Raw genomic sequence first — 16,009 nt, forward strand, 5'->3', positions numbered from 1 at the left:
CGAGGTTGTGGAATTCTGTAATCCTCCGGGTTCCAGGACCTCACCGGGTGGTTCGCCTCTGCGCTACCGCCCTGCTCGGCCGGGTGGTAAATTACATTGTTGTAGAGTCATTGGCTTGAGAGGCTCCTGAGGGACAGCACCGCAAGCCAACGGGAGCTCGCGCTTTCCAGGGGGCAGTGTTGTAAGAGCCAGTCAAGGGCCGGGTTTGGGTTTAACTCTTTAGCGGAGAGCTCGCAGTGCGTGGGAAAGTTGTCGGTGGTGAATGTGCCACGTCTGCTAGGAAGGGGGAGTCATGAACTTGCCAGAGGCTGTTGTCTTTAAGTCTTCAACTACATCCTTAACTCTATGAGGTCGGGGGGCCCTTTTTGTGTTTTTGTAGCAACTTGTTTCCCGCCCTGGTAACATGAGGCTTTTCTTGTGGAACGCGGTCCTGACGCTTTTAGTCACTTCTTTGAGTGGGGCTCTGATCCCTGAACCAGAAGTGAAGATTGAAGTGCTCCAGAAGCCGTTTATCTGCCATCGCAAGACCAAAGGAGGGGATTTGATGTTGGTCCACTATGAAGGCTACTTAGAAAAGGACGGCTCCTTATTTCACTCCACGTGAGTAATTATACCCTGCAGGTAAAATAGTAAAGAACCCACCCACATATGCCAGCTCTTGGGCAGGAACAGTGGCGTGTACCAGCTTTATCCCTCTTGAAAAAAACTGAAAAATCTAATTTCTTAGTTTGGAGAAAGGAAATTGTTTAAAGCCAATCTTATATAACAAGGACTTTGAAGGTCTTATCGGAAACATGTGGTCAGGATAAAGCAGTAATTTTTTTAATTATAAAAATTAGAACTAGAATTTCTGAAATGCTGTAGAAATATCTAGGTGTATAATTAGGTAATAAGTAGAAAAGCCTTAAAGGAATTCTCATTTCTCAAACTTTGTTCCTGAGGGAAACTAACTCAATTCCATTTTTATTTTGGTGTAGGTGAAATTTACTTAAACTTTTCATAGCAACTTCATGAGCAGAATATACAATCATTTATTTGCTTGTTGTAGGTTATGTTAATGCTAGTCCATTGACCTAACTTTCTGATAGGTGCCACTTTGGTCAAGGCACAGGACCACGATTTGTTTCATTATTTGTTTCTTTCTAGAAATTCAAAGACTTCATTGATGGGTGTGGGTGTGGTTATGGAAGATTAATTCAATACCTACAGTGAAGGATTTTCAGGTGGTTACACTATCACTATTTCTGTTTTATAAAGAAAGAAATTGCACATGGAAAACTTTTACAAGTTTAATGATTTCCAATTAGGCATTGATTCTCCAATTCCATTCCAAAAGTATTTACTGAACATTTCTTTATGTTAGGCCCTTTGTTTGTCACTAGGGAGATTTTAAAATGTGGCTTCTCTCCATCCTCATCCATTCATTCATCTATTCATCAATCAAATCCTTAATGAGTCAGGCCCTGGGGATGCAAAGATGACTAAGAGTGGGTCTTCTCCTCTAGAAGAACACTGTCTACAGCAGGGAGGAAGACAACTCATGATGTAAAGTACAGAATGTTCAAAGTGCTCACAAAGCATAATGGACTCTGGACATAATCATGCTCTGAGAGATGGGGAAAGAGAATGACTTCCCAGAGATCATAATTGAGATGGGCCTTAAAAGATGGGTGGAGGTTTCTTGGTGGAGAATGAGGACGGGAGGACATCCCAGGTAGGGGGAATGTCGTGAACTAAAGCAGTGAAGCTTCGTGGCCCTTCCTAGACCTCGTTTTCTGATAAACTACCTTCACTGGGCATTCCGATCTGGTCTGTCATGAGGTTTTGAAGTCAGTGGCACTCTTCTCTGAACTCCGTTAGCCTTTGCAAAAAGTTCCAAGATGAGGGCATGCCATAGAATTCTCAACAGCCCTATCTTTTTTTATCAACAAGGCCGGTGCCACAGTGGACAGTAAACAATATTATGATTTGCATTTGAAACTTCCAATTACATTTTTTATTTTTAGTCTGATCTTTTTTAGACCCAGCCTGCTTTCTTTCAGGTCTCAGAACCAAAAGCCTGTGTGGACCCTGGTGGTAACCGCTTGACATTATTTAGCACTTTGCTACTAAAGTTCTAGTACCTGAAGAGGGGAATATTGTCATGCAGCCTCCATGTAAATGGCCCAGACCTGCTAACTCTCAGTATTATAAAGAAGTACCATCAAATGATCAGTTTATAAAGCATGTTCATTATTTCGAGACCCGTAGCCTATGTGGTAAATAGCCTAAGTCCTTTACCACGACAAGAAATGTGCCAAAACTGTAGGCAGTGCTGCGTGGTAGATTCTTTCTTCTTTCTTTATTCTTTTCTAGCCTTCCCCTATTTTCTATGGTTGCCATTTTGCTGCTTTGATCGTGGGGGAAATTAAGGAAAAGAAGTGAGGGCCTTTACCTAGATTTAGTAACCATGGTACCCGTGAAGCCTAGTAGAGTGACTTCCGTTTCTCAAGTACAAGATATCCTTGAATGGGACACTTTCCTTATTGCACTAAGAGGGAGCTAACTGGGGCTCAGACACTACTCAGCCCACAAGCCCCTCCAGTAGCTCAGCAGGTTGGTTTTCTTAGGCTGGACTCTCTCCAACTCATAAGCCAGGATATCTTGACCATTTCCTTCTTCCCCAGTCCTTGAGGGGCCACTTCTCCAGACTTCCTTGCGTAGCCCCACAATAAACGCCTGGGGAGAGAACTAGGCCAAGGTCTGAGTGGGAATTCAGGGTTGAAGAGCAGCCTCTTGCACCTATCAGAGCCATCAGCAGGCTATACATCAGGAAAGGTTATAGGCAGGATATAAGACACTGCGCTCCTGACTCCACTGTGCATGTGGGCATGGACCCGTGAGCATTGGCAGTAAATTCTTAGCTTCTCATTCTCCTTCCCAAACTCATCCATTTTCCATTATTTTATCCCTTTTCTGCATCCTAGTGGCCTTCCTGGGACAGCATCATTTTGTGATTAAGACTTTGAACTTTGGAGTTGGGTCAGATACTGGCACACTCCTCTGTACAATGGGGTAATAATGGTACTTATCTCATATTATCATCGTTAGACTTAAAAGAAGCAAAGCATTTAGGATAATACCTGTATACAGTAAATGCTGAGAGTTTTTATTATTATTCCCTCTGCCAGCTCTAGCAACTTCAGCTATGTGAAATTTGCATCAAGAAAGGTGGGAAGTGAAGTGAATTACTATAGAGTTTGACATGTGCATGTGTGCTATTTTCATTAATTTCCAAACTAATAAAATTAATCAGTCATGGGTGGCAATGTTACACCACGGCAATAAAAAAGTAATGATAAAGTTACTAAGGAGTTCTAATGTGTTTTCTTTCTACTGTAGTCACAAACATAACAATGGTCAGCCAATTTGGTTTACCCTGGGCATCCTGGAGGCTCTCAAAGGTTGGGACCAGGGCTTGAAGGGAATGTGTGTAGGAGAGAAGAGAAAGCTCATCATTCCTCCTGCCTTGGGCTATGGCAAAGAAGGAAAAGGTAATAACAATTCTACATTTTTACTACAGCATTAGAATTCTTCTCTGGATTAGGGATAGAAGTTACTAACTACTATGTATTTTTTTCTAGAAGTAAATAGAGGACTTGGATATCTTAGGAAAATATAATTGTCTTGATTAGCATTTGAGATGGCCAATTAAGGCCATAATAGGTAAATGGTCAACTGAGCTAATAAGGAAAATCGTTCTGTAATCTCAACTCTATTATTAATATTGCTCACCAATATGGCGGGTTTTGTTTGTTTGTTTGGGGCCACACCACCTGACATGTGGGATCTTAGTTCCCCAACCAGGGATCGAACCCATGCTCTCTGCAGTGGAAGCACAGAGTCTTAACTACTAGACCGTCAGGGAAGCCCCTGGTGGGTTTTTTTTTAATGGTGGTATTATTTCCATAACATGATGTTTACCATTTTAACCATTTTTAAGTGTACAGTTCAGTGGCATTAAGTACATTCACATTGTTGTGCCAGCGTCACCACTATCCATCTCTAAGACTTTTTTATCCTCCCCAGTTGAAACTTACCAATTTGTTTTCACAATGCAAAAAGAAAGACTACTCAACGTAATTGTTTTGATGAGTCAAACATTTGAAATATAGATTATTAAGGCATTAAATGCAGTTTTAGATGTGGGCTGTGTGTGACTCACAAATGAAGTCTCCCACGACAGAGCTCTTATGGGAGTTAATTTTCATCTTTGTTTTAAAGTTGTTTTATAAAGTTTTTGATAATTTATTTAAATGAATAATGGAGTGACATGAAATGAGTTTAATAAAGCAGAAGCAAGTGGGCTAGTTGGTCCAGGGAGCCTTTGTGCCAACTGTTCTAGGGCAGCCAATAACACCTGTTGTTTAGGTGGGAACCCATGCAGTTTTCCAAAGGGCTATTTACAAGAAGCCTGAAGATGTTTACATGCATGTATCCTGTAATTCCTTTATTAGAATCTTACCTAAGGGAATAGTCTGGTATTGGGAGAAAGGTTCATAAACAGGGATGTCCATCACTTGTTATTTCTAATAGCAAAAAGAATGGAACCATCTTAAGTGTATAATGAAAAGGGTGTATCTAGATAAAATATGGCCCAGTTATTTTTAAATGGCATTTTAAAGATTTTAAAAATTACATCTAAAATATGTGTGATATAATGTTATAAAGGTAGAAAATGAAGATATATATATTATGATAGTAAGTATTAGGAAAAAATATATACACATACAAAGTGAATCACAAGGAAATAAATAAGAATGTTAATAACGGACAGTGATTCTGGGAGTTATTTTTATTTCTGGTTCTGTCTCTTCCACATTCCCTACAATGGGCACATATTATATAATGAGAAAGAAAAAAAATTTTAAGAAGTTATCAGAACTAGACAGAAAACCACTCTGACGGAGTAGAAACACAGACTTCACAGCATCCTGAAGTCCAAGCTTAACCATTTACAAGGTGGGGATTATGATTTCCTAGCCCCAGTGTACTGGGAAGAAAATAGGTGTCATATGTGAAGTATTACATATTCTAAATGGATCTTGCTATGTAAATCTTATGCATAGAATAGGATTTACTAACAAAATTCAATTCTTATTTTAATAATGATCCTTTTAGAGAAGTCAAGTATCTAGAAAATGTTTCTCTGATGTTTAAACATTTATTTCACTTTCCTGTATCTTTGTCTCACCTTTAATATTTATGTATATAGTATGAGTCCATTTCTCTTTCTCCATACTCTATTTGACTTGATTTTATTTTATAACAAGTAGAGATCTGAATCTGAGTCATTTCCTTCAAACAGAATACCATGAAACTAATTCTGCTAATACGTATTTAAACACTAATTTTGTAGTTTTTTAGTACCATGTTTGCATGCCTCCTTTTGGAAAGCTACCAGTTTTATCGATGACCTCTAGTGCATGCCCTTCTCTGTCTAGATCTGGAACGGTAAGCTTCGGCACACAGTGTAAGTTTTGTTCTTTTGGTGCTTACAGATGCTCTTTAATGGGATGAGGGGGTGGGGCACTGAGAAATATTTGTAATGTTTACCCGGACCTGTATGTTAAATATAGTTATAAAGAAACACATTGAAAAAAAATTGTCCATGTTTCCCAGAAGTTTTTTGTTTGTTTTGGTTTGGCTTTTTTTTAAGGTCCCTGGGGCTTTAACAAAGCTCTTTTCACTTTAAAAAATTTTTATCTCCCTTCTCAGAAATTTGCTTTAATGTCTCCCCTCCCATGGAACTTCCTTAACATGTGTTAAATTTGCTTCCAGATGAGAAAACTGAGGCTTAAAGAGGGGCAGATGTGAGCCTCAATCCCAGTGTGAAACCAGAGCTCGTTCAGTTATATACTGCCTCCCAGTGGTGGAAATGGCAGTACTATATGTATTTCTAGGCCAGGACTTTTTGACCCAAAAGTTAGTAAATCATTTGTACTATAATTAACTCTGAATTATCTAAAGCCCATTAAGTCATTCTTGACTATAATATGTAACCTCTTAATTATATTTGAAATTTAATACTCAGACCATGAGGCATATCTGTGTGTGTGTGCAAAACAATTTTTAATTGCAAAGCCAAAAACACATTGTTTTTGATCTAATAGTTTGGATTGTTCCTTATTTATTTTGTTTGAATAAACTATAAGTAATTTCTATATATGGGACAATCTTAGAAAGGCTCTTTATTTAATTCAATTAAAACAGTATTTTGTTCAGTACCACAAGTTTTCTATCATCAAAACTTTGGAATCTATTTAATAAAACTTAACCCCTCTCTCTCTTCATGTCAGGTAAAATTCCTCCAGAGAGTACACTGATATTCAACATCGATCTCCTAGAGATTCGAAATGGACCAAGGTCCCATGAATCATTCCAAGAAATGGATCTTAATGATGACTGGAAACTCTCTAAAGATGAGGTGATCTTTCCTTTTTCTTTCTTCCTTTCTTCCTTTCTCTCTTTCCTTCTCTCTCTCCCCCTCTTCCTTTTTTCCTCCCTTCCTCCCTTCCTTTCTTTTAGCTCACTTTTTAAGAAATATATTTTAAAATAAAATTTATTTTTATTTGTGTAAAGTGTTATTTATAAGTTTTCTTAAACACTGATGCTTTGAAAATTGACTTTTTTTCATAGGAAATCATTGTTTTGGAGAGAAATATATTGAGACTTTTCATTCTTTTGCTTTTTTTCTCCTTAATGCTTAGGGTTCAGTGTATGTTGCTCTCGCCCTGAGTTTTTGAAGATCTATTTTGCCAAGACAATTCTCGTTTTGGAGCTACGATATAAGAAACATAGATGCCCTGCAAAATATCTCACGTGGACAGTTTCTGTTTAAAACTTTAGACTGGCTGTTAAATGAGTTGCATAGTGATTTTCTAGCAGTTAGCATCAGCAAGCCGATCACATGCTCAGTTTTGCTCAGGTTAGGAGACCCCAGTCTGGATTTTCCACAGTAGGAGACCTTTCCTAGCCCGCACAGGGTCCTGGTGTTGAGTAAGGAGAAAGGAAGAAGACTTCTCTCTATAATTTATTTAGGTGTTTGCAGCCGTTGCTACACATACCTGTCTTAGTCTGGCTTCTGTGGGGAAAGAAGTGGAGGTAGATATCTAGCCCTATGTTTTTTGTCTACCCATATTCTCCATTCTGGCTTGGCTGATCAGAAATCAAGTCCCTTTTTATGCTTTCATCAATTTCATTCTAATGGCTAGGAAATGACTGTCTTTTTTTAAAAATACAAATTTATTTATTTGTTTATTTTTGGCTGTGTTGGGTCTTTGTTGCTGCGCGCGGGCTTTCTCTAGTTGCAGCAAGGGGGGCGGGCTACTCTTCGTTGCAGTGCATGGGCTTCTCATTGCAGTGGCTTCTCTTGCTGTGGAGCACGGGCTCTAGGCATGTGGGCTTCAGTAGTTGTGGCTCGTGAGCTCTAGAGCGCAGGCTCAGTAGTTGTGGTGCACGGGCTTAGTTGCTCTGCAGCATGTGGGATCTTGCCAGACTGGGGATCAAACCCGTGTCCCCTGCACTGGCAGGCGAATTCTTATCCAGTGCGCCACCAGGGAAGTCCCAATGATTAAGTGTTAAGACATGTTGTTATAAACCGCAGGGTCATGATCCACAGCTACTAAATTCATAACAACTCAGAGTGTTATCAGTCATGGACTTTTTTCTATCGAAGATAAATTTGAATTCCCTTTCATTAAAAAAATCTTGAATAAAAAACATTCACATGGTTCAAAAAAATCAATTCAGGGCTCCCCTGGTGGCGCAGTGGTTGAGAGTCCGCCTGCTGATGCAGGGGACACAGGTTCGTGCCCCAGTCCGGGAAGATCCCACATGCCGTGCAGCGGTTGGGCCCATGAGCCATGGCCACTGAGTCTGCGCGTCCGGAGCCTGTGCTCCGCAACAGGAGAGGCCACAACAGTGAGAGGCCCGCGTACCCAAAAAAAAAAAAAAAAAAAAAAAAAAAATTCAATATAAAAAGATTTATTAAGAAGTCATTCTCCCACCCACATCCTCTTCTACCATGTGACCTCCCCCTTCATATCCAGTTTTACTAGTTTCTAACAAACCCTTCCAGTGTTTCTTTATGCAAATACTAGCAAGCATGAATATATATTCTTATTTCCCCCTTGCTTACACAAGAAGTAGCATACTATACATACTGTTTGACATCTCACTTTATTTACACAATATACCCTGGAGACGTGCTCTACATTAGTCCATAGAGTTTCATTATTACTGCCCCCCGCCCCCTTTTTTTTTTTTTGCGGTATGTGGGCCTCTCACTGTTGTGGCCTCTCCTGCTGCGGAGCACAGGCTCTGGACGCGCAGGCTCAGTGGCCGTGGCTCACGGGCCCAGCCGCTCTGCAGCATGTGGGATCTTCCCAGACCGGGGCACGAACCCGTGTCCCCTGCATCGGCAGCCGGATTCTCAACCACTGCGCCACCAGGGAAGCAGCCCCCGCCCCCGCTTTTTAACAACGGCATTAAATCCCCTTAATCTTAAAAATAAATACACACTATATGTTTGCATGTTGGTGGTAGGGGGAGGAGAGAAGATTTGAAAGTGCTGATCTAACAGAGGAATAATAGGGATATGATTCAAAATGAAAATATAGGTTGAATTGCATTATGGTGAATCTAGTAGGTAACTGAGGGCAATATTTTGTTTATATATTTAAATATCTGTATAAAAATGGAAACTTTTAGTCTTAAATACTCATCAGGCTGGATTTTGCTTTAATTTCTGAGATCGGAAGGTCATGTGGCGTGATTACAGCCAGTCCACAGCAGGTACTATTCCCAGACGCCTACTTAAAATTTAAAAAGGCCATCATTTAATCTGATTTTAAGAGAAATATCTGGAATTCTGACCCTTCTTAGAAAACAAGATCTGGATAATTTGGTGGATTGAAAGATAGCAGTCTTTCAAATGCTTGGCTTTATTTAGACTCGGATTAAGAACACGTAATATAAAAAAAAAAAAAGAACATGTAATATGCTTTCACTGTGTGTTTTTCCCATGATATAAGCCATATCTTTGCCTCTGAGCAATATTTTGTGTCTCTACTGTAGCACTATAGCAACAGCTTTTAAGGGGAAAAATTCCTTATAATTCTTTTACTATCATTAGAAATATATCCTAAGGTAGTTGTTTAGTAGTTGTTATATATAACTAAATGCACTATCCGTCCAGTCTATGATACTGATTGGCTCGATGTGGGTGTCCTATGAATTAGAATTATTAATGTGACCCATTATTTTGTAGGTTAAAGTATATTTAAAGAAGGAGTTTGAAAAGCATGGTGCAGTGGTGAATGAAAGTCATCATGATGTTTTGGTGGAGGATATTTTTGATAAAGAAGATGAAGACAAAGATGGATTTATATCTGCCAGAGAATTTACATATAAACATGATGAATTATAGACACACGGCTGCCCATTTTATATAGCATCCATCCTTAAAAGAGAGGGTAACCATCTTGAAAGAAAGTCTTATTTGTTAACTATGTTCTGTTCATGCTTTGGTTTTTATTTTTATATATTTTTCTGAATATTATTAGAAGAACCCCTTAGGGCTTCTAAGCACCCATTTCTTTCTGGTAGGTTATTAGGAAGAAAAAATTGATTTGTCTTTGAATAGAAGACTTCTGGACCATTTTCCACTTTTACATATGAAGCCTTATGTTTTACCTGCTTACTTGTAATTTTAAAATATTGCCACTGGGTGCACGCCCAACATAAGATCAGGTTATAGCACAAATCAGCACCCTCTGTTTCTTCTTCCCTCTGTTTTCTCCAAGTTAGATGCTGATATTTGAAAAGCCTTTTGCAATAGCCCAAGGCTTATTATTTTCATGTTGTAATGAAACAAGTGTGTCTGTAAGTGCCTTTGAGTCTCTGCTTGAGGAAAAGGGGAAAATGGTTGTTGAGCTCTATGTTTAAGAGTTACTGCTTTACTGAGGAGATGTGCAAAGCTGCAATGAGTAAAGTTCATAATTTATAAATATGTTTACATTGAAATATTCTGCCTGGGATTTAAGCTACAATAAGGTTAAGTTCCTAGTGATGAATGACCTATTGTGATTAATAGAACAAATTATTTATGTGTTTATTTCTTCCTAATAAAATGTGTCAAAGTATTGTAGAGGAGGTAAAGAGTTGTATTGAGTCAGTGTTTACTTTTTAAGGCTGGAAGATCACCCTTCCTGGTTCTTTAATTAACAAAGACTATAACTAATGTATTATACTATAGTAACATTGTCTTATAAGAGAGATGAGTAATACAATAAAAATTTTCCTATTTCTGACTCATCAAAAAAATGAGGCAGACCCACAGCAGCTACTACTGAATACAGGTCTATCCTGGATCAAAAAGTTGATGATTTTATAATTTTATCTTAAATTGGAATTTTTCCTTAATACTTTAAAAAAGTGCCCAGATCTCCATTTGCTAAGAAGAATCCTTTATAAGTTTACAAAGTGATCTCAAGTGCATCATTGTCTGATTCTCATTAGTCTGAAGCCTATGGAAAAAAGAGGATAGATCTTAATGTACCTATTTTATAGATGAGGGAATTGTCATTAAGAGAGACTGACTGTTGTGCCCAAGGTCAACAACTAACTTATAGAACCAGATTTCTGTCCCCAAGTTAAGTATGTTTCTACTGCCCTCTACTTTTGAAAAAGTAAAAATTTTCTTTGAATTCATTGGGCCTAATTCCCTCTTCAGTTTGCTCTCCTAGCAGTCAACTCTGTTTTTTGTCTCTGGGTCCTTATCCTTTGAAGATAGTTAACTGGCTGTTTATGGTGCTTTTGAATTCCCATGATCCAGAAATGGCTCTGGTTTCATTGAATAATCTTGGGGTGAACACTGAATTGCCTCAAAAAACCTAGGGGTGAGAGGGTCCAGGTGTGTGTCTTAGTCCTTTCATTCCTGTTTACCTCTAGGTTTTTGTTGTTTTTTTTAATACTTATGAACAATTACTACATCATATATAGACTACTTTCACCAATTATATATTGACATTTTCGTCACTAAAACATAAAGTTCTTGAGAAGAACATAAATAACACCTTTGTCTGATGAAATCACCTATATTTAGAAAAGTCTTAAGTTGTCACTGCTGTTTTCCTCAACCTGGAGGTGTTATAAGCCACAATACAGAAAGCTTTGGTCTGTATTATTGGGAGAAAGAAAGTAGCTTGTCCTGGGGTGCTATTTTGTATAAACATTACTGATGATGCTGTCTGTGGTAGAACAAGTAAAGTAAAAAGAATTTTGGTTATTCAGATAGCATGTTTCTTTATCTTGTGTGAATTTGGATCAATTCCCCCCTAAATAGTTAGACACAAGTATGAAATGACAATATATAAATAGGTTATGGTTGTTTTTATGTTACCTGCCTTTTTAGTTTAGCTGCATCTCTGCACCTTTTCATTCGTAAGAATAATCAGACATGAACTGTGACTTCACTTGTATATAATTTGACTCAGTAATACTGCTAAGATGTGTCATATTTAAATTTATACAACTCTGTTGTGGTATTCTTTTCAAAATAAAGTTTATTTGGGAAATAATTGGTTTTGTGAAAAATTCTTCAAGTCTCAATTTCCTCAGCAGCTTTATTGATTTTCTTAACTGTTACTCTAGGTTTTATGTTGAAATTAAGTGAGGAAAATGGACAGGTAATGAGAGGACAGGGGTATGGTGACATTTTGAATGTGTCTCTGGTTATTCACTCTGTTTAGATATATGTGTAAGGAAAGCTGTGGTGTGGTTTAAATTGTTTTGAAATAAGCATCAAACCTTGAACATTGAGGGCAATAGTTAATGGTGAATTTTTTGGTAGTGGAGAGGTGTATGTGGTGTTTTGCTTTGTTTGGGTGGTAATTATTATTGTTTTGGTTTAGGAGTTTATTGTGTGTCACAGGTGGACATTATGACGATTAATGCCTACTGAGTAAATTAGTGCTATAAAATACCTTATGTAATTAAGTGAAATTCTGGGTTGCCATAAAAATAACAGGAAAGAATGATTTCTGATTCAGATGGGTGACTAGCCATTTGAATCTTTCCTTGTGGAAATGAATTTGTACCTCTTATCTTATTTGATATACGATATTGCTTACACCTGTAATGCTATTTAGATATCAGTATGCTGTCTCTCCACTGAATTGAGGATATGGGTGATTTCCCAGTGTTGTTTGGAAACTACAAGAGAAGAAGGAACTTGGTGAAATGTTATGGGAAAAAATAACACGTTCTCACCTCTTGTTAAAAAAGCAAATTGTCTGATTGAACCTAGAGATTATCATACTGAGACAGAGAAAGACAAATATTATATGATATCATTTATAAGTGGAATCTAAAAATAATAAGGATGAATCTACATACAAAACAGAAACAGCCTCACAGACATAGAAAACAAACTTGTGGTTACTAAAGGGGAAGGCAGGGAGGGATAAATTAGGAGTATGGGATTAACAGATACACACCACTACATATAAAACAGATAAACAAGGATTTATTGTATAGCGCAGGGAACTATATTCACTATCTTGTAATAACCCTATAATGAAAAATAAAGAATCAGAAAATATATATAACTAAATCACTTAGCTGTACACCTGAAACTAACACAATATTCTAAATCTATACTTCAATTAAAAAACAAAAGCAAATTGTCATTATAATAATAACTCTGGGAAAAAATAACAAGGGACTTATTTTCCAGAGATGCAAAACACTTGGGCGTAAGAGTTTTGTTTTGTTTTGGTTTTGTTTCTTACCCACTTTAGTTTGAATTGAAATCTAAAATGTCAATCATGAATATAAATTAATATGCCCATTTGAAAACATTAAAATTATAGTACTTCTATTTCTTAATATCTATAGCATTCTTTTTAGTAGGATTTGCATATTCCCTTTTAGGACAATGAAACCCATACATTCTTACATATGGGTTTGGAGTCTTTATGTGAAGGTAAATTCTTTTCTCTCTTTAAAATATTATTTTGCCTCTGCTTTCAGCTTTGCCTCTGCAACCTCCCTCTCCTTGCTCCAGACTAATAGGAGAAAGAGACCTTAACAAACATTGGATTCATAGCTCAGTCTTCTTCAAATACAGTGAGAGGCATGCTTTGGTTCCTAAAGGCTACAGAAATGTAGTAGTGATTCAAATTTCGTGTACACTACAATCATGTGGGATATGTGTTAAAACTGCAGATTCCTAACCCTTTCCCCAGAAATTCTGATTAATTTGTGGATTGGGCTCATGAATCTGCATTTTAACCCACTTGATAGATGATACCGATGCAGGTGGTCTAAAAACCTTAAATTGAGAGACAATTAACTTCACTAATTCTCTGCCCTTGAATATACAGTCTCCTATGTTTTTCTCTTCTACGAATATTCTTTTCTGCATTCTGGAAAACATTGGGCATTGGGACAACTAATTGTGCCTAAAAATGAATATACAGTTAAAGGATAAGTTGTGTGTAGAAACCATTTTCCCCAGGGCTAGAAATTTTTTATGACTATGAATTCTTACAGCAGAAAGTTAGATGGTCAGTAAATCTATTTTGTGAACATCTTCTCTATGAGAAACGAGAAAAGAGCTCCAGACTTTCCCCCAATTATTCTTCTATATTATTTTTTCAGAATTATCTACAACCCACCCCTTTAGAAGAATATACAGTTGAGATTTAGAAAAAATGAAACTATTCTCTTAAAAATATAGAGATGTATATATGTGTGTATATATATATATATATATATATATAGGGCAAACTATATACTGTATATAAACTATAAACTGTATGTATAAAGTATGTGTATGTATATAGTATATGTGTGTGTGTGTGTGTGTGTGTGTGTGTGTAGTTTTGTACCAAACATAGCCATTGAAATGCTCTCTCTAGTACATGATTTCCTCTCTCTGGAAACTTCTTTACTGCGGAAGAAGTCAAACTTCCTTTTTGTCAATTTGGGGTCTGTCATCCTCTACTTTGCTCAATTTTCTGTGTTTCACTTATAATTTAGGTAAAATTTCCTAGTAGTTCTCCACGTAAAACCAACAATAATCTTTTTTTTTTATCCCTTTAGCTTGAGGGTTGCCAAGGGGTTAAGTGGCTCCTTTTGATATGCACAGATTATTTTTAGGGAAAGGATAAAAACTGTTGGAAGATTCCCAGAGATCTGCAACACGCAGCATGGTGTCTGTGGATTCCTTTGTTTACCAGTTCTTTGTGTCCCTGGACTGCTAATAAAGCCTCTGGCATAAAATGGATGCCTTTAGTGAGTATGAGTCAGCCAATAATTTACAAAGCCAATCTAAGTGCCTGTGAGCTAGACTACCGTCCATTTTATTTTATGATCTAAAAGCAAATGACATGAGATGTTAGCTGAGGTCTTATTTTAAAAATCCAGAGTAAAGTGAATGCTGTTCCCTTGGTCCCTAATAACAGGTAAATTATATTCCACTTGGGGATTTCTGGGAATTTACAAGTCCTTTTATTAATTTAGAATTCCAGGCGGCAGTAGGATAAAGATAATTTCCTCTTCGGTAAACAGTTACAGTAAAAACAATTCCATGCACAATGTAAATTGAGGTATTGAGGGATAGTTTTCATTATTATAAAGAATGAAGGAAGGGTAGGGAGATCCTTTGGGGTTTAGTTCCAATTTCTTATAGCATTTTCTCATTCATTTGTTGGACTTACTCTGTCGGAGTGCATTTTGTGTTAATATAACTCTGAGTTTAATTTTTACCTCTGGGTAGGAGAGTAGGACATTATAACATTCAACCATGTATTGTTGGTTCTTTGCCCTTGTGATCACGTCTCCTGGAATTGTTGTGCAGCTGTTTTGTGCAGTATATGTTCTCTTTGAGACATCCTAGATTTTTAAAAGTTGGTTCTTAAGTTAATAGCTAAATTTAATAAAATGGGTAATTATAATTGTGTAGAATAACCAAGAAGAGGAGTAGTACAAGTACGGGAGATTTGCCCTAAAATAAGAGACAGCATTTTACTTGTGGGAAAATAGGGAAGAACTTAAAGAGGATCTTGCAATGAAATCCTCATTTGAATGGCCAGATTTCCTCCCAGCAGAATTGTTCTCTCCAAGTTTTTCCTTGCACTATTTTGGCTACATTTTATAATATATAATCTTTTACAAAATGTCATGCCACGTACAGTAGTATTCCAGGTTTTCTGTTTTGTTTTGTTTTTTTTTTTTTGCGGTACGCGGGCCTCTCACTGTTGTGGCCTCTCCTGCTGTGGAGCACAGGGTCCGGATGTGCAGGCTCAGTGGCCATGTCTCACGGGCCCAGCCGCTCTGGGGCATGTGGGATCTTCCTGGACCGGGGCACGAACCCGTGTCCCCTGCATCGGCAGGCGGACCCTCAACCACTGCGCCACCAGGGAAGCGCAGGTTTTCTGTTTCGAATCATAGTCTTTAAAGAAAATTAAAAACAGCCTACTAAAGTTAATTGATTCTCACATTAAGACTGAACAGTAAATCAACTCTACGCCCTGGAATTTTTTTCAAACATTTTACTACTATGGCAATAATTCTTTAAAACTATTAACTCTTATCATTCACCTATCTCCCCTGAACTGGGCAATGTTGTTTGGTTTTCAAAAAAATTTTTTTTGACGTGGGGTATTTTTTTTCATTTTTTATAAGAATTAATTTATAGTACACTGATTTTTTTTTTACAGTTCAATAAATCTTAGGACATTCACAGACTTATGCATACATTACCACAATTTTAGAACATTTTCATCATCCCCAAAAGAAACCCCCATACCCATTGGCAGTTACTGCCCACTTTCCCCGCATCCCCTAAGCTACCAGTCTATACTCTCTATGTATTTGGCTATTCTGGAAATGTTCTAATAATTTTTAAAGCTCAATCCTTTCTTTATATTCAGGGTAAAGAAAAATCAATGATCTGATAAAT

At 37.4% G+C, this 16,009-nt stretch overlaps 1 protein-coding gene across 2 annotated transcripts; it reads left to right on the forward strand.

Moving 5' to 3' along the window:
- Nucleotides 1-257: 257 nt before the first annotated feature.
- Nucleotides 258-11,579, forward strand: FKBP14 (FKBP prolyl isomerase 14). Of its 2 annotated transcripts, none has more exons than XM_082661912.1 (4): nt 258-600; nt 3,382-3,533; nt 6,339-6,466; nt 9,311-11,579. In XM_082661912.1, the coding sequence occupies exons 1-4, from the start codon at nt 404-406 to the stop codon at nt 9,467-9,469; spliced, it is 636 nt and encodes a 211-aa protein (XP_082518038.1). In that variant the 5' UTR covers nt 258-403; the 3' UTR covers nt 9,470-11,579. The 2 variants fall into 2 exon arrangements, with proteins under 2 accessions (XP_082518038.1, XP_082518039.1); XM_082661913.1 differs by lacking the exon at nt 258-600 and adding an exon at nt 3,069-3,210.
- Nucleotides 11,580-16,009: the final 4,430 nt, after the last annotated feature.

The sequence above is a fragment of the Grampus griseus genome, assembly GCF_964374135.1.
Source record: "Grampus griseus genome assembly, chromosome: 9".
Classification (NCBI taxonomy): Eukaryota; Metazoa; Chordata; class Mammalia; order Artiodactyla; family Delphinidae; genus Grampus; species Grampus griseus.

What these genes read in the sequence shown, in the direction of transcription:
- FKBP14 (XM_082661912.1), top strand. Translation starts at nt 404, where the DNA reads ATGAGGCTTTTCTTGTGGAACGCGGTCCTGACGCTTTTAGTCACTTCT. An exon ending in GGCTCCTTATTTCACTCCAC is followed by an intron (nt 601 to 3,381) that starts GTGAGTAATTAT and finishes TTTCTACTGTAG; the next exon opens with TCACAAACATAACAATGGTC. An exon ending in GGAAACTCTCTAAAGATGAG is followed by an intron (nt 6,467 to 9,310) that starts GTGATCTTTCCT and finishes ATTATTTTGTAG; the next exon opens with GTTAAAGTATATTTAAAGAA.